This window comes from Muntiacus reevesi, chromosome 13 (genome assembly GCF_963930625.1).
Source record: "Muntiacus reevesi chromosome 13, mMunRee1.1, whole genome shotgun sequence".
Classification (NCBI taxonomy): Eukaryota; Metazoa; Chordata; class Mammalia; order Artiodactyla; family Cervidae; genus Muntiacus; species Muntiacus reevesi.
Genome location: NC_089261.1, coordinates 997,143 through 1,010,602, shown reverse-complemented (window position 1 = coordinate 1,010,602; position 13,460 = coordinate 997,143). Strand labels below are relative to the sequence as shown.

The 13,460-nt window shown below is 64.7% G+C and overlaps 1 protein-coding gene across 1 annotated transcript; it reads left to right on the top strand.

Moving 5' to 3' along the window:
• Positions 1-6,094: 6,094 nt before the first annotated feature.
• On the top strand, positions 6,095-10,972 carry LOC136145638 (RIMS-binding protein 3A-like). The gene has a single exon (XM_065904152.1). It carries the CDS (start codon positions 6,095-6,097, stop codon positions 10,916-10,918), a length of 4,824 nt encoding a protein of 1,607 aa, XP_065760224.1. The 3' UTR covers positions 10,919-10,972.
• Positions 10,973-13,460: the final 2,488 nt, after the last annotated feature.

Here is a 13,460-nt window from a genome sequence, read left to right as displayed (position 1 = left end):
CCAGGCGGTCAGAGCCCACGGGCCGGCTCTGGGAGCACCAGGCTCAGGTCGCCTGGGGCCTCATGGAACCTGGGCAGTTTCCCCCTCCGGAGAGGACAGTACCAGCCTTCTGACTGTGGTGAGGATTCAGGAATGAGGCCTGTTCTATGCTGGTGGGGATGGGCCGGTCACCCTCGGGGGGCACAAGGGGTGGGGGCACGGGGCCAGGACCGCCGAGACAGAGACCAGCCCAGCATGGCCAGGGGTGTGGGCCGGTGGGCCCAAGAGTCGGCCTGGAGAAGGTGTACACCGCCCCAGGATGGGGTGGTGCTGGGTGCAGTTCCGTGACCTGCAGCAGGAAACCCTGAGGGAAGGGGTCGAGGGTGCGGCAGGTCCTTCCATCTGGAGTCTGGTCCCTGCTCTGGGCAGCCCGGGCTCTCCTGCCCGGCCGGGGTGGGCTCCTCTTCCGGTTAGCACCGCACCCCTGGCTCCCGGCCCAAGGCCACGCTGGGAGCTCGCTACCGTGCTCCTTTGCCATGTCTGTGTTTAACGCCTATGTCTGCCCTAGTCCGGGGGGTTGAGCGGAGTCGGACGTGACTTAGCATGACTGAGCGCGCACACCTGCTGACCACAGACCGTGGGCTGCCCCAGGACGCCAGCCACACTGGCCAGCGGGCCTCATCTTCTCCAGCCGCGCGTTCACCCGGCCCGGACTCAGTCCTGGGCGCTGTTTCAGTTGCTGAGAAGACTTCGGAGAGCGGGCAGAAAACACACTGATGGCCCACAAATAGGAGAAGCAGGCTGGAAAGCTAGGGCAGTGCGGCCACAGAGATCAGAAGCCTAAAGCCCCTGGTGGGCTCTCAGGACGCAGCCTGGGACCCTCAGCAAGGTCGAGTGCTCCGAGCAGCTCAGGGCGTGGGTGGCGGAGGGCAGAGGAGCAAAAGCTGCCCAGGACCCCAGACCCCATGACCACCCAGCCCAGCGGTCACAGACACGGAGTGCGGGGCTGCGGGTGTGGGGCGGAGCCAGACACAAGGGGCACAGGCCCCGTCTCTGGATCGGGGAGCCAGGGGGCGCTGGGGCAGTGGGGCCCGTGATAGTCTGAAGGCTCTGTAACCCAGAGGTTCTCTTACCAGCAGCACACCTTTTTTTTTCCTTTGGCCACACCACGAGGCTTGTGGGATCTTAGTTCTCCTGACCCGGGATTCAACCTGTGCCCCCTGCGGTGGAAGCACACCGGAGTCCCAACCACGGGACCATCAGGGAATTCCCAGACTGCCTCTTTAAAACACTTGTAAACCAACATCCTCCTTGCGCTGCGTTAGTTGCTCAGTCGTGTCGGACTCTTTGCGACCCCAGGGACTGCAGCTCACCAGGCTTCTCCGTCCATGGGGTTCTCCAGGCAAGAATACTGGAGTGGGCTGCCACTCCCTTCTCCAGAGGATCTTCCCAACCCAGGGATCGAACCCTGATCTCCTTCATTGCAGGCAGACTCTTTATCGGTCGAGCCACAGGGGGAAGTCCTCCTTACAGCCTGACAAATGACACGACTGACTGTCCGGTCAGCTCTGGCATATCCTTCCCACCCTACAGTATTTTCCAGGACCCCCAAAGCCCGAGGGAACTGCCTTTGAAAACTACCTGTATAATCCATCCCTTTATGTTTTAGGCAAGAAAGCCACACCCAAGGAAAGCCGTCAGGCTCCCAAGCTCAGAGTCGGCGGGTGTCTGCAGGTCGCTGGACAATCACTGCGCAGCTCGAATGGAGGGACAGATGAGCCCCTGTTTGCTCAGCGCCTCCCCCGTGTTCCTCCGATGCCCCTCGGGTGGCACCAGCCGGCAGACAGGATGGTGCGTGGGGCTCCCAGGGACTTGAGCGGGGTCCTGCTCCTTGGCAGCAGCCTGCCTTCCTGCCCCGACTGTTGACCACCCTCCCGGGGGCTGCGACAGGACAGCCAGGCTGCCGAGCCCCTCCCAGAGCCCTGAGCTGACTGTCCGGCTTTGCCCAGCTGCCCACGTGCCCAGGCAAGCCACCCGCTTCCGCTGAGCCTCGGGGCCTCAGCCTCTGTCCAACAGAGCTGTGCTGGGGGCCCATGAAGACTCGGTCCTTGAGGCTCCAGGACCACCGGGACCGTTCCCATGTCTCACCTCCCCCTTCCCCCCATCCACCTCTCCTCTCACAGGACCCCTGGAGCCAAAAGTCCCTGTGTTCTGGGTACTCGCCCCTGCCCAGTGGCATCTCCCATGGTACATTAGTGTTCACGGGAACCCAGGATAAAAAACTAGAGTATCAGGAATTCCCTGGAGGTCCAGTGGTTGAGATTCCAGGCTTTCACTGCTGACAGCCTGGGCTTGATCCCTGGTTGGGGGACTAAGATTCCACACGTGTCACAGCACAGCCCAGAAGACAAAAAACAAGCACATACCAGGGGAAAAGAGAAAGAAAAACATGAGTGCAGCAGAAAGGGTGGAGGCTTCTCTGACCCTCAGCTCGCCCACCTGCAAGAGGGGGCCAAGGTTGTCTGCCCACCTACCTGGGGAAGGCCTGTGTGAGTGAGAGGGCTGCCTGTCTGTCTGTCCTGCACCAGGAGCAACCCAGGAAGGTCGGTCACTCAAGAGAGGCCGGTGGGGGAAGGGGAACTTCACTCCGAGGGCCCTGTGGGGGCTCATGGCTAGCTAGCCGTGCTCCAAGCAGCAGAGCCTGAGCTGTGAAGGCCCCGGGTGCTGTCCGGGCCAGGCCTGTGCCACAGCCTGGGGAGCAGCGGGGTCAGTAATGGGGTCACGGCATTGAAGACTGGATGCACACGCTGGGACCAGAGGGCCAGCTGACCCCCAGGAGTCACGTGGCGCCAGGGCAAGCGGAGCAGGGAGGGGCCGGACGGAAGGAGGGTTCCTGAGCGTCCAGCCACACAGCCGGCAGGGCTAGAAGCAGCCAGTGTACGCGTGTGCCTGCGTGCGCCTGCATGTGCATACGTGTACATGTGTGCGCCTGAGTGTGTATGTGTGAGTACAAGTGCATGTGTGTGCCTGTGTGTGCGCACGTGCATGTGTGTACGTGTATGCGTGTCTGCCTGCGTGTGCATGCGTGTGCATGCGTGTGCTGGGTGTGTGTGCTCCACAGCTTGGGATTCCACCAGCACCTCTGTAGTGGCCTGAGCCTTGCTCCTGGCCCAGCCTGAGGCCCCCGCCCAGGGCCCAGCGGGCAGCCTGGAGCCTGGGGTCGTCACCCTTGCTGCCAGGTGGTACCTGAGTGGGGGGCCAGGCAGGCCAGATGACCCGGGGAGGCCGTGCCCTTTGTCCCCTGCCTGCCTGGCCCCGGGTCCCTCTCCCTCCTTTCTGCGGAGGGACTTTCACTTACCCCTCCTCTCAGCCCACTCTGGGCAGGGACAGGTGTACCAGACATGTATCTGCTCCAAAAGGAGAGGCCCTGGGTGGTATGATCAGAGCTGCAGAGTCCTGGGTTGCCCAAGCCCAGCCTGGAGAGTCAGGAGGGTTTCCTGGAGGAGGAACTGCTCAGCAGAGGCCAAAGGATAAGATAAGGATAGTAGTGAGTGGACAAAACCAGGGGTTGTGTGGGGCCCACTAACCAGCCTACTGCCTTGAGCAGAACTCTGAATCCAGTGGGACTGAGATCACTCATACATCGAATGCCTAGTTTAAATAACCCCGGTGGACCAGCGGTTAGGACTTGGAGCTCTCACTGCCAAGGGCGCGGGTCCAATCCCTGGTGGGGAAACTAAGATTCCATGAGCTGCGTGGGGTGGCCAAAAAGAAACAAGCAGCAGAAACAGAAAATAACACATGGCAAGCATCAGCGCCACGCACAGCTCGTGTCGTTTCTGTGTTGTCCCCAACACGCTGCAGCCCGGAGGCCTCTGAGCCAGGCCACCTCTTCAGACCCCGGGAAGAAGCCTGTGAAAGTCCCAGCCAAGCCTGGATGGGGAGACTGGAGTGTACACAGACCTCGGTGCGCCTCCTACTACACACCCAGCCCCGGGTCCTGGGCCGACAGGGGCCCGACCCTGCGAGGCCAATGCTAGCAATACACCCTGGAAGAGAACCAGCCATGCTCCCTCAGCCAAGAAGTGGCGGAGCCTGGATGGACGCCCAGGTCTCTGAGGCATCTGTCCATCTGCCCCGAGGCATCTGGGTGAGCCCCAAGAAGCTCAGAAGGCCCCTGGGCTGGCTCCACCCTGGCACCCTGCCAGCCTCAGCCCAATACCTGCCTTGCAGGCCTGTTTCCCAATCTAGGACTGAAACGAGTGAACTGCCAGGGAGCTTGCTCTGGGCACTGTGTAATGTCACTTCCTTGAAACCTTACAAACAGAGGAAATGAGTGCTCAGAGAGGTCAAGAACTCTGGGCGGTCACACAGCGTGGCAGCGAGCTGCATCATGCACCCATTTTACAGATGAGAACACAGGAGCAGGTCAAAACATTTGACTCCAAAGGCCCACAGCCCTAAGCATTTGATGCCCTGCCCCACGGAGAGCCATGGAGAGTTCTCCGGCCGTGTTGTCTCCAGGGAGGCGGTGTGGGGAGCAGCAGGGCCCACAAGAGCCCTTGGTTTTTCTTTTTGGAAAAGCTGGGCACTCCTGAGCCAGACCCAAGGGCAGGCCTGGCCCTCACGGTAGGTGCATTCTTCACCTCCTCCCCTGCCCCTCCACCGCCTCCGGGTTCCACTTGACTCTCTCCTTCTGTGGATGTGAAACGTGAGGCTCCCAGAGAGGAAGCCTGGGGAGGAGTCCTGGGAAGGGGTCCTCTCAGCTGCGACCTTGAGGTCAGTCAGATGGCATCAGAGTGCTCGTGGAAACTGGAGGCAGAATTTTGCAGGTTTGAATCCCCACTCAGTTACTTCTCTGGGCTTCCCTGGTGGCTCAGATGATAAAGAACCCACCTGCAATGCAGGAGACCTGGGTTCGATCCCTGGGTTGGAAAGATCCCCTGGAGAAGGGTAAGGCTACCCACTCCAGTATTCTTGCCTGGAGAATCCCATGGACAGAGGAGCCCGGCGAGCTACAGTCCGTGGGTTCACAAAGAGTCAGACACAAGTGACTAACACTTTCACTTTCAGTTACTTCTGGGCCTTGTGACTGTCAGGAGGTCCCTCTCTCACAGAGCGGTCTCCAGGGGTGGTTGTGAAAATGAACCAGGAAATTACAGTTCAGGGCTCTGGTCCTCAAAGGAACCAACCCTTCTGCCCAGGCCACGGGCTCGAGGCTTCTCTGTAAAATGGGCTTAGGAGGTTTAAACAGATAACGCACGCAAGTCCTGGGAGGGGTCCTTGGAAGGGTAGGAGCAGTGGGGGTGCAGGAGTCAGACACGCCCTCCCCTATCTGAGCCCAGGGCACACCCCCACGTTCAAGCATATCCTGTTGTGATTCCCAGTCCCTGTGTGTGTCTGTGTGTGTGCACGCTAGATTACTTCAGTTGTGTCCAGTTCTTTGTGACCCGATGGACCGTAGCCCGCCAGGCTCCTCTGTCCATGGGACTCTCTAGGCAAGAGTACTGGAGTGAGTCACCATGCCCTCCTCCAGTGGATCTTCCCCACCCAGGGATTGAACATGCGTCTCTTGCATCTCCTGCACTGGCACCCGGGTTCTTTACCACCAGGGCCACCTGGGAAGTCCTTCCAGGACCCACACCACCCAAATCCTTGGCAGGGCCAGGCAGGGTCGGCTCACACCCACTAGGGATTTTCATGCCATGGCAAGCCCCCTTTCTCCAGGCCCAGGCAAGCGGCTCGGGATTCGGCCGAGGTTCTTTGGCCTCAAAGCTATTATCCAGGAAGAGGATGGCAAGGGACGGGGTGCCAAGACCAGGCGGAGACCTGGGGCCAGACAGACGCCTGGGCATCGCCAGATGGACATGGGCGGCGTTCAGCCCCGGGGGTCCGGAGCCCAGCGCGCGCATAGGCAGCGGAGAGAGGAGCGCGGGCCGTGCGCCCACCACAGGAGGTGGGAGAGCGCGCCCAGGGGCCGAAGGGGCGCGCGAGGACCCTTGGGCACCGGAAGGGGCGCATAGGGCGGTTGGCCGCGGCCCGGGGCGGCGGCGGCCGTTGGCGAGAGGCGGCCCGGGCCAGACGAGGTCCGGTGTCTGGCCCGGCCGCGGCCACCATGACCAAGGACTCGCCCAGCCCTGTGGACGGCGGCCGCGCAGCCTCCCAGAAGCCGGCGACTCCGGGCCCGGCGGCGGCGGCGGCGCTGGAGGAGCAGCGGCGGGAGCTGGAGAAGCTGCGGGCGGAGCTGGAGGCGGAGCGGGCGCGCGGGCGGGCGGAGCGGCGGCGCTTCTCGGCCGGGGCGCGGCAGCTGCGAGAGGAGGCGGAGCGAGAGCGGCAGCAGCTGGCGGACCACCTGCGCTCCCAGTGGGAGGCGCAGCGAAGTCGGGAGCTGAGGCAGCTGCGGGAGGACGTGCTGCGGGAGCGCGAGGCCGAGATCCGGCAGCTGCTTCGCTGGAAGGAGGCCGAGATGCGGCAGCTGCAGCAGGTGCTGCGCCGGGAGCGCGACGGCGTGGCGCGCCAAGCCCGGGAGCTGCAGCGCCAGCTGGCCGAGGAGCTGCTTAGACGCGGCTACGGCGGCGGCCGCGCGGGGCCGCCCGAGGACGCGGGCGCGCGATGCCGGTGCCGCCTGCAGGAGGTTCTGGCGCAGCTGCGCTGGGAGACGCACGGCGAGCAGGCCTCGCGCATCCGCCACCTGCAGGCCGCGCTCGACGTGGAGCGCCGGCTGTTTCTCAAGTACATCCTGGAGCACTTTCACTGGCACCCCGCCCTGCCCAGCGCCCCCGACGCCCCTCTTCCATTGGGAGAGCCGCCCCGCGAGGCCGTCACCAAGGCCGCACGTGGACTCGGAGGCCCGGACAGCCTGAGCGCGGGCGTCCGCGCGCGCTCCCGCTCCCTCGATCGGGTTCCCGCGGCGCGCGCCCGCGCCCCCGACAGCCCACTCCCGGCGCGCGCCAGCTCGCTCGACTCCCTGGCGCCTGCGGGTCCCCGCCCCTCGCTTGACTGCAGCCCGAGTCACCCCAGGGCCCCCGAGTCGTCCTCGCCAGACGCTTCCCTCTCGGGCTCCCTGAGCCCCCTGCCGCCGCCGCCGCCGCCACCATCGGAGCGCCAGACACCTAGCGACCTGCGAGAGGGGGAAGAGGCGGGGAGCCGGCCCCGCGAAGCCCCGAGCCCCCCACAGCCGGGCCCGGACCATCGCGAGCTGCTGAGGCGGAACTCGGAGCTGTCCGAGGCGCTGCAGGAGCTGGCGCGCCGCTGCTCCAGCCTCCGCGAAGAGAACCTACGGCTGCGGCGCTTGGGCCTCCCCGACGAGGCGGACGAGAAGGCAAAGCGGCTCCAGGGGAAGCGCGCCGAGCTGACCAGTCTCGCGCGGCGCCTGGAGGACCGGGCCCGCAAGCTGCAGGAGGCCAACCTGCGGGCCGTGAGCGCGCCGGTGCCCGGAGAGAGCCGCGCGGGCCTGGAGCTTTGCCAGGCCTTGGCCCGCCAGCGCGCGCGGGACCTGTCCGAGCAGGCGAGCGCGCTTCTGGCCAAGGACAAGCAGATCGAAGAACTGAGGCAAGAGTGCCACCTGCTGCAGGCGCGCGTCGCCTCGTGCCTCGGCCCGCTAACCGGAGAGGGCGCCGCCAGCGCCCAGTGGCTCAGCATCAGCGATCTGGACCGGCTGCACCGCGAGTCCCAGCGGGAGGTGCTGCGCCTGCAGTGGCAGTTGACGCTGCAGCAGGCCGCCGGCGGCGCCAGCGCGGAGGCGGGAGGCCAGAGCGCACCCGGCGAGGCGGCGAGGCGCCAAGTACGGGCGCTGGAGCGCGAGCTGAGCGCGCGGCGGCAGGAGTGTGAGGAGCTGGGCGCGCAGGCGGCGGCGGCGCAGCGGCGGGGCCAGGAGGCCGAGGCGCAACTGCAGGTGGCGCTACGCGAGGGCGCCTGGCTGGCCAAGGAGAACGCGCGGCTGCAGGCCCAGGCAGACTGGAGGCGGAAGGTCGCGGCGGAGAACGAGGACGTGCGCGGGCAGCTGGGCCGCGCGTGCCAGCAGCGCGACACGGCTGGCTTGCTGGCTGAGCAGCTGCTGCAGCAGGTGGCGCAGAGGCAGGACTGGCAGCAGCAGCTGCAGCACGACCTGCAGAAGGTCCTGTGTGATCTCCAGGCTGCCCAGGACGGGATGTGGACGCTGCAGTGTCAACCTGGCCACCCACCCCAGGACGACCCAGGGACCGAGCTGCAGCCCGGGCCTGCGAACCCGGCGTCCCCTCCGCCCAGCAGAGACAAACAGGGGAGGAAGGAAGACCTCCTGCTGGGAAACCCAGCTGCCCTTGGGGAGCCAGCCCGGGCCCTCCAGGCTCCAGACTGCAGTGGCCAGCCTCTGGACTCCAGGCCCCAGCCCCAGAGAACCGGCTCCCAGTCGAATTCCTCCTCCGAGGTGGAGTCTGCGTGGGCCACAGTGCCCTCCTGCCCTACTCTGGATGCCGACACAGCCAGTGAGGCTGAGGACCTGGAGCCAGACAGCCTGCCCTCGACCCTGGAGGCGGGGGGCTTGGAGGTCTCAGTGGCCACCCCCAAGCTCAAAATCTTCCTGGCTCGGTACAGCTACAACCCATTTGAGGGGCCCAACGAGCACCCTGAGAGTGAGCTGCCGCTCACACCTGGGGCCCACGTGTACGTCTTTGGCGACATGGACGAGGACGGCTTCTATGAAGGGGAGCTTGAGGACGGCCGGCGGGGGCTGGTGCCTTCCAACCTGGTGGAGCAGATCCCCGACGGCGACATCCAGGGCTGCCTGCCCAGTGAGTCCCCAGACGGAGGCCCCACTCGGCTCCCGGCGGCTGGGCAGGGCCAAGCTTGGAAGGATGACCCCAGTCCCGGCTTCTTACCTGGGCAAACCCAGATGGCAGTGAACAGAGAGCCATGCCCAGTGGCGAGGGTGGGTTCTAGGATGGAAGTGGCAACAGAGGTCTCAGACACCAAGACGGAAGCCAGCCAGTTGGGCTCCCAGGAGAGCAGGGACAGGCGGGGGTCCTCCAACTCTCCTCCGGGGACCATCAGGATCCCTCGTACGGCCTCCGTGCACCTCCACCTGCTGAGTGTCGCGGCCACGTCGGCTGAGGTCGCCTGGGTGGGTGGCAGCCACCCTCACACGGTGTACCTGGACGACCGGGAGCATGCCCTGACCCCCATGGGCGTGAATGGCTACACCTTCCGCCACCTGCAGCCCGGCACGAGGTACCAGGCCCGGGTAGAGGTGCGCCCCCCCTGCAACTCGCTGCAGGCCTGCCAAGAGAAGGTGTCCTCCACCGTCACCTTCGAGACACCCTTGGCGGGGCCCCCCCACCCTCCGCTGGACGTGCTGGTGGAGTGCCACGCCTCGCCGGGCCTCCTGGTGGTCAGCTGGCTCCCCGTGACCATCGACGCAGCTGGATCCTCCAACGGAGTCCCGGTCACCGGGTACGCCGTATACGCTGACGGGCTCAAGGTGGCGGAAGTGGCCGAGGCCACCGCGGGGAGCACGCTGCTGGAACTCTCCCAGCTCCCGCGGCCCGTGACATGCCAGAAGATCTCAGTGAGAACCATGTCGCTCTGCGGTGAGTCCCTGGATTCCGTGCCCGCCCAGATCCCTCACGATTGCTTCACGTGTCTCCACTGGCCAGAGATGTCGCCCTTCAGCTACACCTGGGAACACCCGTCTGCTGTCAGCGGGAGCTTCCCCATCTGCCCTCGGAGGCTGGGTCCAGCACCCCTGAGTGTCAAGGCCCGCTCTCATGCCCCCCGAAGCTGCGGGGAGACCCGGGCCAAGTGTCGAGAAGCATTCCCTGAAGAACTCCCAAGGAGGTGGTCCCCAGAGACCAGACTGATTTCAGAAGGAGAAGGTCCCAGTGCAGGCTCACGCAGCCAAGCCCAGGGGCCCGCGGAGGCCCAGAATCTCTCCACAAAGGACCAGCTCTTTGAGAAGCGTCCCCAGAACCACAGGCCACCTCTGCCCTGGGGCCAGCCTGGCGGGGAAGGGACCCAGGACCGGTGGGTGCTCACCAGCCCAAGCCCTGCTCCGGGAGTCCTCCGTCTGTCCCCTGAGCCTGCGCCCGGCGATGAGCCGTGTCAGGAGAAGGTTGCCTTTGGGAAAGTCCTCAGACAAAAGGCAGACGCCGTCACGTCCATCCCTCCCAAGCCGGGCAGCAGCCAGCGATCCGCGTCTGACTTCAGTGGCGATCGGCAGGAGGACGCACGGGGCGCAGAGGGGCGAGAGCGCAGACGGGCTCTCCGGGACCCGAGCGCGCGCGGTCAGGCTCTGGGGGCCGGGGCTGGGGGCCGGCTCCGGGGGCCCGGCTCGGCGCCCTCTCCTGCCCCGTCTAGCAAGGCCCTCGGGACACCCAGGTGTGCCGCCCCGCCGCCGGGGACAAGCGTGGGCCCTCCGGCCGGGATCTTTGTGGCCCTCCCTGATTACAAGCCCCTGGCTGTGTCCACCACCCCTGAGGCTGCAGGGGGCGAGCTGGCCCTCCGGAAAGGGCGGCCAGGAAGAGCGGGGGTCTCTCAGTACCCCCACAGCTTCTGTCGCGGTGAATGCAGTGGGCCGGTGGGCAGCATCGCCGGTCACCTGGTGGCCGAGGTGGACGCAGGCAGGGAGTGGACTGATGGCCGTGGCAGGTGGCATTTGCTGGGGCACCTGGATGACTTTGGGGGGCTCGCTGGCCCTCAGGGCTCCTCTCCCCTGCCCCAGGGGAGCCCCGGAAGGCCCTCCTCCTCACTCTGGACTCCAAAGACCATGATGGCAGCTCTGGACTATGACCCCAGGGACTGGCTGGCGGGGGGCCCGGTGAAGGGCCAGCTGTCACTGAGGGCAGGGGATGTGGTCACCGTCCACGGGCCCGTGGACGACAAGGGCTTCTACTACGTGGAGTTGGGCGGCCACAGAGGCCTGGTCCCCGCCCACCTGCTGGACCACATGTCCCTCCAGGAGTGAGCGTAGCACCCCGCCGAGGTGGTGGCTCCGACCGCCTGTGCCCCACGTGGGCACCCACCGCCAGGCCCTCCTCGCTTCACGTGAGGCACCTGCTCCACATGCTGCTGCTCCGAACCCTCTGCCACCCCAGGCCTCAAAGGCAGCGAGGCCTAAGTCTGGATGGAGCCGTTTCTAGAAAGAACAAGCTGCTTCCGAGAGGCTAGCGGGCTGGTGATTGCAGGCGTCTAGGCCATCCGGTCTGGTCCATCCATGTCTGGCCCTTTCTCAGCTCCATCCTCAGGACCCGTTTCCTTTGGGAGTTTAGCTTCTCTCAGCTGTTGTCTTATACGAAAGTCTAAAGAAAAGCCTGCCTCTTTAAAAAAGAAAAAAGTGACCAGAATGTTACTTTTCTATCTTTTGTTCAAATCCTTATTAAAAGTGCATAGAAACAAAGAAAAGAGAATTTTAGGAGTGAAGGCACAACCACAGAGGCCAGCCCAGTCCCGCTCCCTCCCTGCCTGTCCCGGGGCCCTGGAGGACTGCAGGCGTCTCCCCGGGGTGGAGGGTGGGGGAGCAGACCCTTTGGTGGGGGGTCAGCTCAGCCCGGGTCCCCACCGCAGTCAGAAGGGCGCCACCTCCGTGGGGGCAGAAGGGAGCAGCTGGATGCAGCTCGTTAAGGAGGGTAGGAGCCACGGGCGGGTTCTCGGGGGAGCTGGTGACTCAGGTCCAGGGGGTGCTGTCACACCGTCTCGGGGCTGAGACGGGAACAGGGAGGGACAGGCCTAGGAGGGGCCTCGAGGTGACCCACCGTATCCTCAGAGAATGCGGGAAGCAGCCTGGGGGCCTTGCGCTGCGCACACACACTCACCCCTCATGAGCGGAAGCTCCAAGTCTCAGCCAGGGAGGAAACTGTCTGCTGAGGGCTATGCCCCCTGCCTGCCGCCCACACAGACACCAGCTTTCCGGTGAGAAGGCCAGCTCGAAGGCTCCTTGGCTGGTGAAACACCCATACCATACACTTTACCATCTCAGCCATGTTCGAGTTCAGCTGTGCTAAGGACGTTCACGGTGTTGAGCAACCAGTCTCCAGGACATCTCTCCTTCTTGCCAAACTGAAACTCTACCCCCCGTTACACAACATCCCCCGTCCCCTCCCTCAGCCCTTGATGACCTCTAATCTTTCTGACTGGACGACTTTGACTCCTCTAGGGACACCGTGTCAGTGGACTTGGACCAGAAATCCGGGCTTTGCTGTCCGGCTTACCTCCCTGGGCACAACGTCCTCGGGTTTCATCCGAGTGCTAGCAGGTGTCACGGTTCCATTCCTCCTCCATTTGAATTATCGTCCACTGTGTGGACCACATTTTGTGCACCCGATCATCCATCAGGGTTGCTCCCCCTATTCTGTAAATCACGTGGGTGTGAACATGGGTGTGCAGACATCTCTCGGCTTTCACAGTCTTCCATGTTATATCTTTGTGAGCTCACAACCCAGAACAGAACCTGAGGCCCGCCAGAACAGGAGAGCTGCTTGTGCAGGAGGGGACGGCCCGGCCCCTCCCGGAGCCCGGGCTCAGGCTGGGGGGCTCGGTGGGCCGCCCGCAACCGGAGGGGGCACAGGTGTGGACCCAGTTCCTGTGAGAGCAACCACAGTTTAGCTAGAGGACAGGAACTTAATCCAGCACCTTCAAAGTTAAACGCAGTAGCTGTGAGTCCAGGCTTCCCCGGTGGCTCAGTCGGTAAAGAATCTCTGCAGTGCAGGAGACCCGGGTTCGATCCCTGGGTCGGGAAGACCCCCTGGAGAAGGGAATGGCTACCCACTCCAGTATCCTGGCCTGGAGAATCCCATGGACGAGGAGCCCGGCGGGCTGCAGTCCACAGGGGTCACAGAGAGTCAGGAGTGAGCGACTAGCACTTTGAGCTGTCATTCCATGGAAACCGCACAGGTAACCTAGGGAGAAGGACACCAGCCCCATCGTCCCATCAACTCTTATCTCCTCCCCTGACCATCGCCCAGGGCCTCTCACCGCTCTCCAGAGCTGCGGAAGAGTCCCTGTCCTGGCCAGAAAGTGGCCCCCGGCCCCTCCCTCCAGCGCCCCCTCCAGCCGCCCACCCTACTTTGCTTTTCTGCACCGCCCTCACCCAGGTCTGCTGTCACCCGTGGTTTTTCTCCGGTGACGTCCCACCCCCGCCCGCCCCCCGCTCCCCCCCGCACTGGAATGGAAGCCCCGCCAAGGCAGGGACGGTTTCGGCTGCTTCATTGCCCGGCGCCTAGTAGGGCCTCAGTAAAGGCCTGCGGAAGGCAGGAGCTAGCAGGGCTCGACCATCCCTGTTTGTCGCTTGCATGCAGGGCTCCGGGGGGGTTCACACCCGGCACCGGGCCTGCCCGCCCCCTGGAATAGCCAGGCAGGGGCCCTGGGCGGCAGAGGAAGGCTCTGGTTCAGAGGCAGGTGAGGCGGGGGGTGTCCTGGGCAGCGGGAGCCGCGAAGGCCCCGGCCCCTGAGACGAGTCAGGGGTCGCACGTCCGGGGACGCACACGCGGAGCCGCGGCCCAGGCGGGCGG

Excerpts from the sequence above, each read along its gene's own strand:
- LOC136145638 (XM_065904152.1), top strand. The coding sequence starts at position 6,095 with ATGACCAAGGACTCGCCCAGCCCTGTGGACGGCGGCCGCGCAGCCTCC.